This window comes from Herpailurus yagouaroundi, unplaced genomic scaffold (assembly GCF_014898765.1).
Source record: "Herpailurus yagouaroundi ecotype Mexico unplaced genomic scaffold, PumYag 28, whole genome shotgun sequence".
In the NCBI taxonomy this organism is placed as follows: domain Eukaryota; kingdom Metazoa; phylum Chordata; class Mammalia; order Carnivora; family Felidae; genus Herpailurus; species Herpailurus yagouaroundi.
Genome location: NW_024412376.1, coordinates 76,062,345 through 76,079,726, shown reverse-complemented (window position 1 = coordinate 76,079,726; position 17,382 = coordinate 76,062,345). Strand labels below are relative to the sequence as shown.

General features: G+C 36.1%; 1 protein-coding gene across 4 annotated transcripts in view; it reads left to right on the top strand.

Annotated features, from left to right (window-relative positions):
• SEC24B (SEC24 homolog B, COPII component) overlaps positions 1-17,382 on the top strand; it is a 100,994-nt gene that overhangs the window by 72,443 nt on the left and 11,169 nt on the right. For all 4 annotated transcript variants that reach the window (XM_040476412.1, XM_040476411.1, XM_040476410.1 and 1 more), the window contains 11 exons: positions 1,319-1,421; positions 4,361-4,487; positions 5,192-5,301; positions 7,020-7,132; positions 9,721-9,839; positions 10,672-10,727; positions 10,970-11,176; positions 14,232-14,355; positions 14,781-14,939; positions 15,999-16,172; positions 17,237-17,347. In XM_040476412.1, the coding sequence (XP_040332346.1) occupies positions 1,319-1,421; positions 4,361-4,487; positions 5,192-5,301; positions 7,020-7,132; positions 9,721-9,839; positions 10,672-10,727; positions 10,970-11,176; positions 14,232-14,355; positions 14,781-14,939; positions 15,999-16,172; positions 17,237-17,347 (1,403 nt within the window). The remainder of the gene's footprint in view (positions 1-1,318; positions 1,422-4,360; positions 4,488-5,191; positions 5,302-7,019; positions 7,133-9,720; positions 9,840-10,671; positions 10,728-10,969; positions 11,177-14,231; positions 14,356-14,780; positions 14,940-15,998; positions 16,173-17,236; positions 17,348-17,382) is intronic.

Genomic DNA, 17,382 nt, shown 5'->3' with positions numbered 1-17,382 from the left:
CTAACTGTGAGATCATGACCAAAAGTTGGTCATGTTGGCCAAAGTTGGATGCTTAACCAACTGAGCCACTCAGGTGCCCCAAGACTGTGCAAATTTCTTAACTTCTCAAATTTTCAGTGTTGTCAGCTGTAAAACAGGAATGATAATTGTGCCTACATAAAACGATAAATCATTTATTCAATAAATATTTATCAAATGCCTTCTAAATTAAGGGCCAGGCACTGGTTTTAGGTGCTAGGAATGAAGCAGTAAGCAGAGTTCCTAATCATATGCAACCTTTATGCTATTAGGGAAGACATACTATGAACAGTCAAAAAATCGTAAGTTAACCTTCATAAGTTAGGGATCATGCGTGTAACGTAATGTCAGAATATTACTATGAGGTAGAGAGTAGTAAGGGTAGGGGTCGGCTGTTTTTAATTGAGGAGTCGGGATAGGTCTTTCTCAAGGAGTTAACATTTGAGTAGAGATCTGAATGAAGTATGAGAACAAACCAAGTGTGCCAAGCTGCATGAACAGTAAACACAGAAGTCCTGAAGCAAGGACCACCTTAGTGCGTTCATGGAACACCACCGGCCCGAAGTCTGTACGTATCTGGATATCTCTACATACTATCGACTGCTCTTCTTAAAATTTCTTTTCTGGTGTCCAGTACTTCTTGCTTATCTCTTTGATTGCTCCTTTATTGATTCTGTGTCTACTGACCTTGACTTATAACTCAATGAGCTATAAGCACTTTGTCTAAGAGAGGAATAGTGCTAGGGTCACACAGGACAAAATGATCTCTGATCTCAAGGGGAAAAGACAGACAAGGTACACAACCCTAAGGCAAGGCAGAGTAATACATAGAAGCATAAACTGATCTCAAAGCACAGGAAGACGTCATTTCTTCTGACTTGTTAGCAGAAGGAAGGGTGGTTTCAGAAGAAGCAATAATTTTGAGGAGTCTCATAGTAAGAGAGTTTCAACAGGTGGAAAATGGGCAGGAAAGCAGAAACAGCATTATTAAAGATGTGGGGGTATACCTGTTCACTTGTGTTTTCTACTCCCTCCGATTCACGTTCTTAGTCATAATGTTTTTTCCCAAATGTGTTAAACATTTCCACCATGAAAATGTTGAGTCCTTGATTTAGGTCTTTTGACATATATTACAAATATGCCTGCTTAGAGTAACACGGATCTTTCTAGTTGTAGTTCTAGAACATTCTCAGATAATTTTCATCTGTACCCTTGAATGTTAATTATCTACAGCTGTCTACTTCAGTATGTTTTTTTCTCTGATAGCTAATATAGTCCGTGTTGCCTCTGTTTTTTGCAGTTCATTTCGGTGTACTTTGACAAATATTCCACAGACCCAGGCTTTACTGAATAAAGCTAAGCTTCCTTTAGGATTGCTGTTACATCCTTTCAGAGACCTGACGGTAAAGTGACATATTTCAAAATATTTGTGGATACTGATATATGTTTGTGTGCAGGGTGTTTGGATTGTATATCTTCTGGGAGATTGTTTTTCATCTCCTTTTATTTTTTAAGTTGGAAATAATCATTTTTGTCAAACTCAACTCAGCAGACATTGTTTTTTAAAGTACCTGCTCTGTGACAGGCTCTAAGCACCGATAAATACAGAGATAACTAAGTCGTTGACTTTGCTCCTAAGAAATTTATATGTAACACGGGACAAAGATGTAAAAACAAATAAACGATGGTATAGGGTAACCAATATGTAACTAACCAAATTCTGTGAGGTACTTAGGCGCTGAGTACAGGATGAGAAGTGATTTTCTCTAGGTGCAGTAGCAGAGGTTTTCTGTGACTGACAAGGTCTGAGCTGGATTTTGAAAGTTTAGTACTTTTGGAAATTGGAAAGACCATTGCAGGTAACCTTTGGGAGCTCTATTAAACATAAAGGTTGTACCAACAGTAATGTCCAGTTAGGGAGGAAAACCATATGATGTTCCTAACTGTAGTAAACAAATAACCTTTGTAATAATAAGTCCAAATGCTTCAAGTCTATTGAATTAAAACATTACTTGTTTGTGTTTCCACAGTCTGTTGGTTTAATGCCGAGCTTGCTGGATTTTTACATATACTTCTGCTATTTTATGCAAATATGTTGTCTTTAAACTAAAATTCTAAACTTCATAAAGTTTATCCAGATATATTTTATTTATACTTTGTAAGTTGTATTTCCCCCTCACATTTTTTTACTGCTGTGGTTTTCTATCCTTACTGCTGCTGAGTTTCTTTTGCCCTCATTTATCAAAAAAAAAAAAAAAAAAAGTGTTTATTAACTACCTATTGTGCCAGATGCTGAGGTTATAAAGGTCAGTAAGGTTCCTTATGGAACTAACTTTCATACTAGGATGTATAGAAAGGAACAGAGTGAATAGAAAATAAAATAATTATGATACGCAATAAATACCTTGAATTTATTCATTCAGTAAATACTGTATCATCACCTATAATACTATTTCAGCCATTATCTCTAAACCAAGATAGTTAATTTCCTATATACATAAGTGAGAATTTTTGTCTAAACACAGATGCCATATATGATATTTTCTGGAAGTGTATACACTAAATTGGCAACAGTGGTTTCCTCTGGGCTGTAGAATCCTGGGTAATTCTTTGTTTTCTCATTTTCAGTTAATTGTGTTTCCTGATTTTTTCATGAAGTGTTTTGTCATTACTTGTGTAATAAAAACTGTGTACGTTAAAGAAATTAAGTACAAAGATATAAATATTTATGTATAGATGGAAAAAAGCGAGAAGGAAATATACTAAAATGTTATCAGGGATTAATTGAATTAATTGAATAATATTTGGGGTTTTAGTGTTTTTTCATATTTTCTAAAGTTCTTAAATATAAAGTTCCCTTCCCAAACCTTTTCTTCCCTTTTCCCTTTTTTTTAAAGGAGTCCAAAACAGATTTATAAGTTTATTTTTGAATATTTTTCATGCTGACTTTTAAGTTTATGTATTTATTTGGGGGGGGGGGGCGAAGAAAGGGCAAGTGAGGGAGGGGCAGAGAGAGGGAGAGAGGATCCCAAGTAGGCACAGTGTCAGCACAGAGCCCAATGTAGGGTTCAAACTCACAAACCATGAGATCATGACCTGAGCTAAAGTTGGACACTTAACCAAGTGAGCTACCCAGGTGCCCTTATAAGTTTATTTTTATAAATCATAATTTATAATCTTTGCCCCCTCAACACTTTTAAAAAGATCACTAAAATTACCAGCATTTCAGTGGTCTCTTTTTTGATAAGTTTAGCACCGAAACATTCTCATTCTCTTAAAAAATAACTCGTTCAAAACTAGGTAGAACTTCTGCCTTTGATTATCTAAAACTGTCTCACACACACACACACACACACACACACACACACACACACATACACACACACACACACATTTTGTTCATGTATTTTTTGTTGTTGTTGCTAATGTTTATTTTTGAGAGAGAGAGAGGGAGAGCAAAAGCAGGGGAGGGCAGAAAGTGAGGGAGACAGAAGCAGGCTCCAGGCTCTGAGCTGTCTGCACGGAACCCAATGCAGGGCTCGAACTCACAAACCATGAGATCATGACCTGAGCCGAAGTTGGACTCTTAACCGACTGAGCCACCCAGGTGCCTCTCATGGTTTTTTTTTTGTTTTTTTTTTTTTTTTAATTTTTTTTTAACATTTTATTTATTTTTGAGACAGGGAGAGACAGAGCATGAACAGGGGAGGGTCAAAGAGAGGGAGACACAGAATCTGAAACAGGCTCCAGGCTCTGAGCTGTCAGCACAGAGCCCGACGCAGGGCTTGAATGCACAGGCCATGAGATCATGACCTGAGCCGAAGTCGGCCACTTAACCGACTGAGCCACCCAGACGCCCCTGTATTTTTTTTTTTTTTTTTTTTTTTTTAAAGCACATCGTGTTTGTGTTTTTGTGGCCTCGGTTCCCATCAGGACTGTGTGGCTGGCTGGTGAGCAGTGCCTGATGGTCTAGTACCAGGTGCTGTCGGGCAACAAAGACAAACACATTTTTATGTGGTACATTTTTCTTTCTCACTGATATTTCTTGAGTCTACCTGATGAGCTCTGAGTTATTTTCTTGGCCAACAGGCTATTCTTATGAGCCGATAACTTTTATTACATTTGGTAATAAAATGTTTTGGTGTTATTTTATAGTTTGCGACGAAGGGGGAGAAAACTTGACAGCTGCCTGTGTTGCTCAGCACATCACTGGATTTTATTAAAAGGCATCGATTCCAAAACTCAGTTATGGTTTCTGTTGTGTATGTGGAGCAGAGCAGTATGCGTTCCGTTTTTCCCTGTGGTGATTTTTCTGCTACAGCGTCTTTATTTTACTTCCTAGCAATTACCAGTGATAACATCAAACACCATCGTGAGGTGCCGGTCGTGTCGAACATATATCAACCCTTTTGTATCCTTCATTGATCAACGTAGATGGAAATGCAATTTGTGCTATAGAGTTAATGATGGTGAGCTTCAGATTCTTAAAATAAGTGTGTTTAATATTATTTTAAACATTTTGACAATTTTGTCATTATCTGGTATCTTTCCTCATTGCTTCAAAAACTTTCGAGCCCCTTTTGATGGAGAAAATGTAGGCTAGGGACACTTCATCTTGGCTGGCCTGGGGATAATTGATAATAAGCAGAGTGACAGTAAGGCCAAATAAAAATAATATTCACAGAACAAGCAGTGAAAGTCATGTAGACTAACTGTGCTTGATCCTGCCAAGTTAAGATTATCTTCAGTTTCTACATTACCAAATATGATTGGTCCATTAAAGCAAGCATACGTTTTTACCAGTATGTGTAGACACGTGCCTACCAGCGTGTCTGTCTGGTTTCCCTTTAATCATTTTTTAGGTCCTTGTAGTATAATTGCTTTCAATTTTGTGTTTCTGTCTGATTTCTTTTCATGCCATGTGATATAATAAATAGGACACAAGCCTGGGAGAATCAAGGTTGCCCGTGTCCTGGTTTCCTCACTTGATTTCACTATATGTTTATTTTATCTTGATATATTTTTTAAGGAGTGTTTTTACCATTAGATGCTCACAGAACTGTTGAAACTTGATACAGATACTGACGAAGGTGTTTATTTCTTGGTATGTACATGTGTGTTTAGTTACAAAACATACTACTAACTTTGTACTGGATTTCTGTTTGTTACCTAGTTCCTGAAGAATTTATGTATAACCCCCTAACTCGATCTTATGGAGAGCCTCATAAACGACCAGAAGTTCAGAATTCAACTGTGGAATTCATTGCTTCTTCAGATTACATGGTAACTACTCAGTATAAAAATTAGCCATAGGATATAACTGTATTGGTCATTTATAATTTTCTGTGAGGTAAATTCTTGCAAAATTTTGTATTGTCCCCAGTATTAATTTTTTACAATAATACCGAAAGTTTATACTTAACAAATAGAAAACTTTTTATAAAGGTTACTTGATGTCCTAAAAGAATGCAGTTATGTCACTAAGAAACATTAGTAAAATTTTGTGATAAGCACTTACATTTATAATTTGTTGTCATTTTGATTTGATTACTGTCATGGAATGAATATAAATATCCTTTTGCCATTTAATATTTAAGACCTTCAAACAGAAAAACTCATGTTTTTGCCAAAAACTGCAGTTTTCCGGCTCTTAAAGATATCACCATCTTACTGGTTCACCCAGTACAGATATCAAGATAAATGGATATCGACCTCACTTTAATTTTTCTCTCTCCAGTTCATCACAAAATTCTACTTGTTCTTTAATTATACTAGTCCTTTAAGATCTCATTCTTCTTTTCTATTTACAAAAATGAATTCTTAGCTAAAGTTCTCCTCTTTATCATATCTATTCATTTAAATGCATTTATAATAACCTACATTTCTTCAGTATCCTCATTACTAATCTTTGTCGCCTGCAAAAATGTAAGGTGTTGCTAGTGGGGAAAGGTGAACAGGGACAGTTAATGTGTATTAAATTCCTGCTGTTCAACCCATCTCTCTATTTTTGTGATTTTTATGGTCCTTTGTGTCCAGTTTAGTATCTCCCCACTTAACTACTATTTCCTTGTCTGTTTCCATATATTAACTTTTACTTTTGGGCACTTTTACTCTGAACTTCTTGCCTTCTTTACAACTTACTTTCCCAACTCTGTTATGGCTCCTTAGGATCTCAATCTAATTGAAGTGGTGAAGCAAGAAGTTAATCTTTAATTTTTGCCATATGATCTTTGGTTGGCATATTAAGAAAAAAAAAAGATTTTATATATCCTTTTAATTTTCTGTAGCAGTAATTTTTCAAGCTTACTACAAAAAAGAAATAATAGTATAGTAAGCCATTATTTACCTATCACCAAGCTTCAACAGTTAGCAACATTTTGCTAAATACATTTCATCTAAACCCAGTCCACCCCAGTGTTCCCTCCCCTCACCCACCCTGGAGTTTATTAAATGCTGATCCCAGCATCATATCATTTAACCTATAAATACTTCAGTATATATCTCTACCAGATAATGACTTAACATACTTAGAATACCATCACAAGCACTTTCTTTACACTTAGCATTTAATACTTGTGACTTAGCCACCACCAGGTGACCCAACAGCTAGTACTAATGGCTACTACTATCAGTTGTAAGATTCTAAAAACTAAATATAAAAAACAATGTTTTTCGGAGTAGGGAAGGGATATAGAGGTTCACATTAAATAGTAAATAAGCTTAATTTTTCTTTGAAAGATAGCTCAGCACTCTATCAGGAAGACATTTAGCTTATTTAACTATTACTGTGTAACAACTACCTTATTATGCTTAATCCATAACCAACTTTATAAGAAAAAAAGTTAAAGGAATGTCATTTTCTTTAGCACATTAGATCTTACAAAATATCAATCCTATGTGTGTATTTTTTTGTGTCATCAGTAAATATCCAGTGGTAACAGTGGTATGAAAAGAATAAACTGTGCCTACTAAATAAATTACATTATTTTTATTCCTTTCAGCTTCGTCCTCCTCAACCTGCAGTTTACTTATTTGTTTTAGATGTATCTCATAATGCAGTGGAAGCTGGATATTTGACAATTTTGTGCCAGTCGTTGTTAGAAAATCTAGACAAGTAAGAAATATTTTTACTCATAGTGTGTTTGTGTGTGTACAAATATATATAAATGTGAAGTTTATTAGCAATTTATGGGGTTTGTTTTATTACAGTTTGACTTCATTTATCTATCACTGCACAGTACTTCTTGTCCACCTCAGACCAAAGATCCTGCTACTTCAATTATTATGATCTATGACTTGGTGTCCAAATCATAAAATTGTAAATGTTTAATACTTGCTAAGGAATTTAGATCTCATCTAACTGTTCCTCTGACTTGACAGATCTGAACACTGACCAGGATATCAGGGATCCAGATGAGAGAAATCTAGCTGTAATTTTTGCCTGAGCAAGGAGTTTTTCATGAGTTTCAAATGTCCTAATGAGAAAATGAGCCAGATAAAAGGGAAGAAGGAATTGATTTTGTGCTGAATATTTCAGGAAGCCAGAAACCGAGCTCTTCATTTTGACACATTAGAAATGAGCTATATCATGCAATTAGAAACAGGGTATATATAGGATATTGGCTCTAAATCCTGCCTAGTATTGGTCATGAAGGAGACCCTCAACTAGCTTCAAAAATGGACCTTCCAAATCTCTGGAAAACAAAGTAGTTTGTACATTTCTTTTTTTACTCCCCAAACCTACAGGATATATGACTTAAGGTTATTAGTAAGAGTGGCTCACACCTGCATTGGTTCTTGCCATGTGTAGAGGAGTAGGGGTGGTTATATATAAATACTTTGTCAGAAGTACTCCTGGTGATTTCAGAAGGTTCTCTCCCACCTTCCATTTAAGTCTGAGAATCCTTGCTCTGTTACCATAGTCTACATATCACTGATCTGGGCCTATGACTAGTGGATAACGTTGAGATAAAAATACCCAGAAACTTTAAATGATTTGCTTTTAGTTTCTTTTAGTAACTTAGAGTTTTCATAATTTCATCCTTGAGTGAACCATTTGCCCTGTTTTTCGGCACAAGTACTTATTAATTCGGGTGTAGTTTCAGCAGTGAGTAGCAATGGAAGACTGCAAAGAAATAGTTTTAAAGCTGAAGAGTCAGCTTGCTGAAAAAGTATGAGGATATGACCCTAGAAACAGGAGCCTGTCCAGTGCATGACTATTTGTGAGTTAAATAGACCATGCCAAACCTAAGGATAAAATTGGGAATGGCAAATTATTTAAAACATAACATACATATATATATACACACACACACACATATTTATTTTTTTTTTATTATTAAGCAGAAAATAGCATTAGGAAAGTAAAAAAAGAAGATAACATGTTTTTGGAAAGGGCTATGGATATAATTTGGAGAAAAAGCCATTTGATATGGAGCAATTGCATCTCAACTCTGAATTTTGAGCTTGGAGTAGAGTAGATAGGGAGTCTCCATTCTAATCAGTAACAAACAGCCCTAACACTCCATGACCTTAGAAATTTCAGAGGAATAAAGAATCATCTGTAGAAACATCATAAATCTTGACCAGTATTGGTAAACTAAACACTCATAACTTGGTGCATTGTTTTCTGAAATTTTCTTTGACTTTGCAGACTATCTGACTGGCCTGATCAATCATGCATAACAGTAATAATGTTTCTTGTTTTTGATGTACACTGTTTTGGCATCCTGTGATATTCAAAAATATTTTAAAAGCATTGCTAAAATAATAAATTATATAACAGCATTTAACATAGTGGTACTTAAAAAATATTTTTGTAAGATGAAGCATCCATTTTATCAATAAGGAGAACCTGACGGGCAAAGAAATGGTCATTTATTCTTTTTTTTTTGTCATGTCATTGACTCTTGAATACTGAGTTCTTGCAGAAAACTTTTAAAGGACTGATAATAGATAAAATGTCTTGATGTTCTTAAATGTGATTTTTATTTAAAAATTTCCACATTAAAATCTGATTTACAGGGGCGCCTGGTGGCTCAGTCGGTTGAGCGTCCGACTTCAGCTCAGGTCATGATCTCACAGTTCATGGGTTCAAGCCCCGCATCAGGCTCTGTGCTGACCGCTTTCTCAGAGCCTGGAGCCTGCTTCAGATTCTGTGTCTCCTCCTGTCTCTGCCCCTCCCCCGCTCACGCTTTGTCTCACTGTTTCTCAAAACTAAATAAATATAAAAATAAATAAATAAATAAAATAGAATTAAAAAATAAAATCTGGTTTACATTAATTACATTGTCTTTTCTTGGAAAGTACTCACTTGTCATCTGCCCTTAAACAGTTTGAGCTACATACACTCTTTTTGTAGCATTGGAACTGAAAATATGAGTAAGTGTTTAGTTAAAGGAGTGTGTGCTAGAGGAAAGTTAGTAAGAAATCTTTGATTTTTTTAATCATTTTTAGTTTTGGTTTATTATTTGAACATGGTTCAGTTTTCTTGAGTATTAGCTCTAAACACGTTGGTTTCATCTGAAAATGGGATGTTTCATCTTTGCTCTTTTCTGATGTATGTTGGTTTAGAGAGGAATAATTTTCCTCTATGAAAAAGCATGTGTAATATTCTTATACTTTGTTTACTATTTCATTATTTTTTTTAATAAAATATGTTACTAAACACTTTGAATTTAAAATTATCATTTTTATCCTTAGGCTTCCTGGAGATTCACGAACAAGAATAGGGTTCATGACCTTCGATAGCACTATTCATTTCTACAATTTACAAGAAGGATTATCACAACCTCAAATGTTGATTGTGTCTGATATAGATGGTAAGCAGTGAATAGAAGTCTTTGTGACTATAGATTTTTGAATTGAGGCTACTGTATTTGACAATACATCCTGTCATAGTGCTGTAAGGATAATTTGGTGCACTTTGATACTTTAAAAAAAATTTTTTTTAACATTTATTTATTTTTGGGACAGAGAGAGAGACAGAGCATGAACGGGGGAGGGGCAGAGAGAGAGGGAGACACAGAATCGGAAATAGGCTCCAGGCTCTGAGCCATCAGCCCAGAGCCTGACGCGGGGCTCGAACTCCCGGACCACGAGATCGTGACCTGGCTGAAGTCGGACGCTTAACCGACTGCGCCACCCAGGCGCCCCCCACTTTGATACTTTAAAAACAGTTTCCTGGCGAGGTGCCTGGGTGGCTCAGTTGGTTGAGCGTCCAACTCTTGACTTTGGCTCAGGTCATGATTCCAGGGTTGTGGCATCCAGCCCCATATCAGGCTTTGTGCTGAGCATGGAGCCTGTTTAGATTCTTTCTCTCTCCCTCTGCCCCACTCCCCCAATTCATGCTTTCTCTCTCTCTCTCTGTCCTTCTCCCTCTCCCTCTCTGTCTCCTCTCTTCTCTCTCTCCTCTCTCTCCTCTCTTCTCTCTCTCTAGATAGATATAGTTTGTTTTCTGGAACATATTTCATTCTAAGTTTTCTGTGTCTGTGTGTGTACTTATATGTGCACACACATATGTATAATATATATTTAATAAAGCAGTATCATGGTTCCTATTATATATACGGCCTGTTAAAAACTAAGATTTTTAAATTTATGATATTCTTTTGACTTGATTTATCTCTTGATTAAAATATGTTTTCCCTTTAGATGTTTTTCTACCTACACCGGATAGCTTACTTGTGAATCTGTATGAAAGTAAAGAGGTGAGATTGACTTTTCTCTTAAAGTATGAAAATATTTCTGTTATTTTAACTGTTTACTAAAATCCTTAACATTTGTTTACTTAGTATATTAATATTGCATAGACAATGTAGGTAGCATACTTATTGGCCCCTCAGTTTATATCCCCTAAGATACAGTGGTATATATTATACTCCAGAATGTTTTAAAGAAGAAAATTGCCTTGCCCTCTGAGTAATTCAACTTTTAATCTTTGTTTTCCCAGCTTATAAAAGACTTATTGAATGCATTACCAAATATGTTCACCAATACAAGAGAAACACACAGTGCCCTTGGTCCTGCGCTTCAGGCTGCCTTTAAATTAATGTCTCCAACAGGTGGCCGTGTGTCTGTATTTCAGACACAGTTACCTTCCTTGGGTGCAGGACTTCTGCAGTCCAGAGAAGATCCTAATCAGAGATCAAGCACAAAGGTATTTTAGATTTGGTTTCTCTGTCATGTTTAAGATTTTGTTTTGTACCTCCATAGCCCGTGTAATTATTTGTTCGTTATTCTGCTTTTTTACTTCATCGATAGTAAAAATCTGGTGAGAAAATGTATCATTTTGCGTTCTTTGTATTACTTTCTTTGCAAGTCATAGAAATTTAAAAATAACTTACTCTAATCCTTTCATTTTACAGATGAGGAAATAGATTAAATTTGCCAAAGGTTAAGTAACTAATGGTGAAGGTGTGACTTGATTTTCTGGCTGCAGTTCTCTTTTCTGTTATACACCTAATAATACTAAATCTGAGATATTACAATTTAACATGTTCATACTAATAAACATTTAAAAAAAATTTTTAATGTTTATTTTGAGAGAGACAGAGTGTCAGTGGGGAAGGGGCAGAGAGAGAGCGGGAGAAACAGAATCTGAAACAGGCTCCAGGCTCTGGCTATCAGCACAGCCCGATGTGGGGCTCGAACTCGGGAATGGTGAGATCATGACCTAGGCTGAAGTCGGACGCTTAACCGACTGAGCCACCCAGGAGCCCCCATAAACATTTTAATTATAAAGATAATACAAACCATTGTATAACAAGAATAAACCATCAGTAATCTTTACTATCAAGATAATAGCATTTAGGGGTGCCTCACTGGCTTGGTTGAAGAACATGTAACTCCTGATCTTGGGGTCTTGAGTTTGAGTCCCATGTTGGGTGTAGAGATTACTTAAAATCTTTAAAAAAAAAAAAAAGATAATAATGTTTATATAAACATATACAAATATGCATAATCAGGCATAATACGTATATAGTATATGTTTTAACTGACTTTTTTTCATTGAGTACATTGTGAGCATTTTCTGAGGTCCCGAAAATTGTCTTAATTTTTTTTTTTTTTGAAAAATTTTTTTTTCAACGTTTATTTATTTTTGGGACAGAGAGAGACAGAGCATGAACGGGGGAGGGGCAGAGAGAGAGGGAGACACAGAATCGGAAACAGGCTCCAGGCTCTGAGCCATCAGCCCAGAGCCCGATGCGGGGCTTGAACTCACGGACCGCGAGATCGTGACCTGGCTGAAGTCGGACGCTTAACCGACTCTGCCACCCAGGCGCCCCTGTCTTAATTTTTTTTTAATGTTATTTATTTTTGAGAGAGAGAGAGAGCACAAGCAGGAGTGGTGCGGAAATAGAGGGGGACACAGAATCCAAAGCAGGCTCCAGGCTCTGAGCTGTCAGCACAGAGTCCAACACGGGGCTCAAACTCACGAACCTTGAGATAATGACCTGAGCTGAAGTCAGAAGCTTACAACTAAGCCACCCAGGTGCCCCTGAAAATTATCTTTAAAAAATATTTTTTAGAGGCACCTGGCGGGCTCAGTCAGAAGAACATGCAACTCTTGATCTCAGGGTCGTGAGTTCAAGCCCCGCTTTGAAGGTAAAGATTACTAAAAAACATAAATAAACTTTCAAAAATAAAGAATATCTTTTAGTAAATATGAAAGTACTCGATTTAATTAGTTGCCTCCTAGCTACTGAACTGTTGTCTCCAGTATTTTCTCTATTAAAGAAAAACAAAAACCAAAAACTATGAGACTGAATATTACTTGGGTTTTACATGAAGATTTGGTCAGAATATTTTAATCCCTTGTTTCAAATAATAAATGAGCTAGAATAATCATTTTTGTGCTGTGTATAAGTTTTATGTGACCTCAAGGGAATACTATTACAACTAATTGTGAGTCTGAACTAAACAGTTTTAGTAATGCCATAAACATTTAGCCACATATTTAGTTTTTCCTTAGGAAAAATTCCTAGAAGCGAAATTATTGGGTCAAACTTAAGTTATTAAAGTGTTTTGCTTGCTTGGGGTTTTTCTTTTCTTTTCTTTTCTTTCTTTCTTTCTTTCTTTCTTTCTTTCTTTCTTTCTTTCTTTCTAATCAACTGAATCCTTAAGGACTCTCAAATCTTCTAGCCATTATTTTTACTGTTTTTTTATTCTTCATCAATTTGCTAGAGAAAAATAGTGCCATATTTTACTTATTATAGAAACTCTATTATTAGGACGGTTTTTTGTTTTTGTTTTAAGTAGGCTTCATGCCCAATGTGGAGACCAAAGCAAGTTTTGAACTCACAATTCTGAGATCAAGAGTTGGGCACTTAACCAACTGAGCCCCCCAGGCATCCCAGAAACTGCATTTTTTAAGTTGTTTTTCAGAAAAAAATCTAATTTTAAAATAAATTAGGGCAAGTGTATTTTTTGAACTCATCAAGTACAGCTAGCATTCAGTTCATTGATCTATTGCAATCCATCATAGAATACTGAGGGGTTTTGAACAGAGGAAGGTGTTATGTGTTACTGAAGTCCCCAGTGCAGTTTTGTTTTATTTATCTCATTTAACTTTTAGAAATACTCTTTATTTCCTGGGACTCAGAAGCTTAAATACCTGTTCTGATATACGTATTTCTTCATGTCTGAGTAAACTCTAATATAGTAATCATACATTATAATTAAGAGGATTGAAATATTTTGTTATGCAGTGTAGCATAGGAGTTAAGAATTGGAGTCTGACTCTTGCATTTTTAACTCTTAACCAGTGCTACCTTCTCAGCTCAAGTGTCCTCATGCCAATAGGAAAAACCTTCATCAGCCTTTGATTCCGTCACATTGTCATGTAACAGTACACAGTAATGGTTAACAGCACTCACTCTGGAGCCAGAGCCAGACTTCTCAGTTTTATATTCCAGCGTCCGCCACTCAGTAAACACGTAATTGGTTGTTACTTAATCATTTTTTGCCTCAGTTTCCTCACCTGTAAAATGTAGGTAACTTCAATTTATTTAAAACGTCTCGAACAGTCCTTTATTAGTGCTTTATAAATGTTAACAATTAGTCTTGTAGGATCTATGCCAACTACCTAGATGTTTCAAAAACTTACTTAGTTTGATAGGAGGACAAAGTATCATCTTCGTTACTGTAAGAGACGTAGAAATGTGTGCATAGCGCAAGGCTTCCAGCTCTTTCTTTATGGCCTGTTGACTTAGGTTGTACAGCATCTTGGCCCTGCAACGGATTTTTATAAGAAACTGGCTTTAGATTGCTCAGGGCAGCAGACTGCAGTGGATCTGTTCCTCTTAAGTTCACAGTATTCTGATCTTGCTTCTCTAGGTAAGGAGATTCCATGTTCATCTGTTTACATAAACATTTTTAGCATATAGTCAAATCTAAACTCTTTAGTAAGGGTTCTCTATTTGGGGATAAAAAGCATGTGAATTAGATAGATGATATCTGTGAAAATTACCAGTAACTGTACAGCACTATACAAATCTAAAATGCTATTACTATTTGTTTTTAAAATTTAATTCCTTTGCCATTCTGCTCAACAATAAACCCTATCCAGATATTTTACAAATATTTGTGTTTTCGCAGATTTGTATTTTTTTACTTTGACAGCTTAGGCTTCTTCCTTAAGACTTAGATTTTTTTCATGATATAAAAATCTGTACTGTTGTTGGGCAAGTAAGATATTCCTGGATATTATTATAGGATATCATTGTTTCTGTAGCTAATATTTTTTATATTTCTCTCTAAAGCTTGCGTGTCCAAGTATTCTGCAGGGTGCATCTATTATTATCCATCTTTCCACTATACTCACAATCCTTCACAAGCAGAAAAGTTACAGAAAGACCTGAAACGGTATCTCACAAGAAAAATTGGGTTTGAAGCTGTTATGAGAATAAGGTGTACTAAAGGTATGAAATTACAAGAATCATGCTTTATATTACATACTTTTGTCAAAATTACTTTGACTACCTATAATGATTCTTCACCATTCAGGACTCCCTGCTTGAACCAGTCAGCTATAAGCTGTTTTAAATGTATATAGTTATTGAATAATCATTGCCTAATTTCTTAAGTAATTTGAATAAATGAGAAAAAGTAATGTTTGCTTTATTAGGAAGAACCTAAGAAAAAGCCATACTGGAGGTGATTTTAGAAGGAGAATTAGAGGAGTAGGGAAGATCACAAATGAAAATTGTTTGATGAATGATCTTTGCCTTCATAATCGTTCAGTTAGTCTTCAGTTTGCATTACCTCAGTTTTATGTGAATGTTTGCTGGAGGGATTCTCATCCCCAATTTTACTTAAAAAAAAATTTTTTTTAATGTTTATTTTTGAAAGAGAGAGAGACAGGGCATAAGCCGGGGAGGGGCAGTGAAAGAGGGAGACACAGAATCCAAAGAAGGCTCCAGGCTCTGAGCTGTCAGCACAGAGCCCAATGCGGGGCTCGAACCCACAGACTGTGAGATCATGACCTGAGCGAAAGTCAGACCCTAAACAGACTGAGCCACCCGGGCGCCCCCCCAATTTTAATTCTTAAATGAGTTATATAGTAACCGTCATTAGTTTCATTTTGTATATTAGATCTTTGTCTGACTTCAAATCATGTATGAGAAAATATAAGATTAGTTATCAATACAAGTTAAATGTATACTGTCTCTTTTATATAACATGCATTGTTTGTTAGTTTTGAATTGGTATTTTAGAACCTCTACTAACACCCTAATCCTAACCTTTTTGATTTAGAATCACAGGGGCACCTGAATGGCTCAGTCAGTTAAGCATCTGACTCTTGATCTCGGAGTCTTGAGTTCAAGCCCCGCATTGGGCTCTATGCCTCCAGCATGGAGGCTACTAAAAAAAAAAAAAATTCAAAATCAGGGACAGTTTTTACTTTAAAAAGGAGCTTTAGCCTGAGTTAAAGATACTTCTGTCGCTTTATCTTTTATAACAAGTTTTCTCTTCCTTAGGTCTTTCAATGCACACTTTTCATGGAAACTTCTTTGTCCGTTCCACTGATTTGTTATCCCTTGCCAACATCAATCCTGATGCTGGATTTGCAGTACAGCTGTCAATCGAAGAAAATTTGACAGATACTTCCTTAGTGTGCTTTCAGACAGCTTTATTATATACATCAAGCAAAGGTAATGTTAATAGATATGAAATATAATCAGCCGTAATTTCCCCCTCCTTTTACATGCTGGTGGAAATGGGGAGAAAGAATGAATGTACAGTGGGAGATAAATGGAATCTGCATTAGTTAATCAAATATATGTTCTGTTTTTTTTTTTTAACTCATTTTGAATCTTTAATATCATTTTGTTGTCGTTGTTGTTTTTGTTTTGTTTTGTTTTATTAAGGGAGAGAGTGAGCACACAAGCAGGGGAGAAAATCCCGAGCAGGCTCCACGCTCAGTGCAGAGCCCGATGCAGGGCTTAATCCCACAACCCTGGGATCATGACCTGAGCCTAAATCAAGAGTCAGACACTCAACCAACTGAGCCACCCAGGTGCCCTCTTAATATCTAATATTTAATATTTTTGACTCGTGGAAGTCATGGATTCTCAGTATCATATGTGTCTGGTAAACTCATGCTAAATCCAGCTATGTCATCCTTAGCATTATTTTTTGCCCCATAAAATAAATAAATCTGTATATCATGTAAGACCCATGTTAGTTACTTGACAGTCAGGTTTTCCGACATTTTACTATGCTGTATATAATTTACAATGATTGATATTAAACTGAAAACCAGGAGGCACCTAGGTGGCTCAGTTGGTTGAATGTCCAACTCTTGATTTCCACTCAGGTCATGATCCCAGGGTCGTGGGATCAAGCCCCGTGTCAGGCTCTGCACTGAGTGTGGAGCCTGCCTAAAATTCTCTGTATCTCTACCTCTGTCCCCCTCCACAGCTTGTGTGCTCGCTCTCTCTCTCTCTCTCTCTGTCAAAAAATTAAAAATAATAAAAAATTTAAAAATAAAAGCCAGAACCTACTGCTCAACTGTATACAAAATATATATCACAATCTATAAATATGGGGAGTGTTTGATTTTCTTTAAAACCCATTACGTGTAAACTTTGTTTTTACATTTCAGAATCCTGTTGGTTTAATTCAGTCAATAGTAACCTGAATACTGTTTTGACCTGTCTGCTTTATTTCTGTCTTGGTCTAGTGTGTTTTGACATTATTTCATCATTTCCTATAGGCGAACGGAGAATTAGAGTGCACACGCTCTGTTTGCCAGTAGTGAGTTCACTAGCAGATGTGTATGCGGGAGTGGACGTACAGGCTGCCATCTGCCTTCTGGCAAACATGGGTGAGTAAGAACGTGGACGACTTGGATTCTTCTGT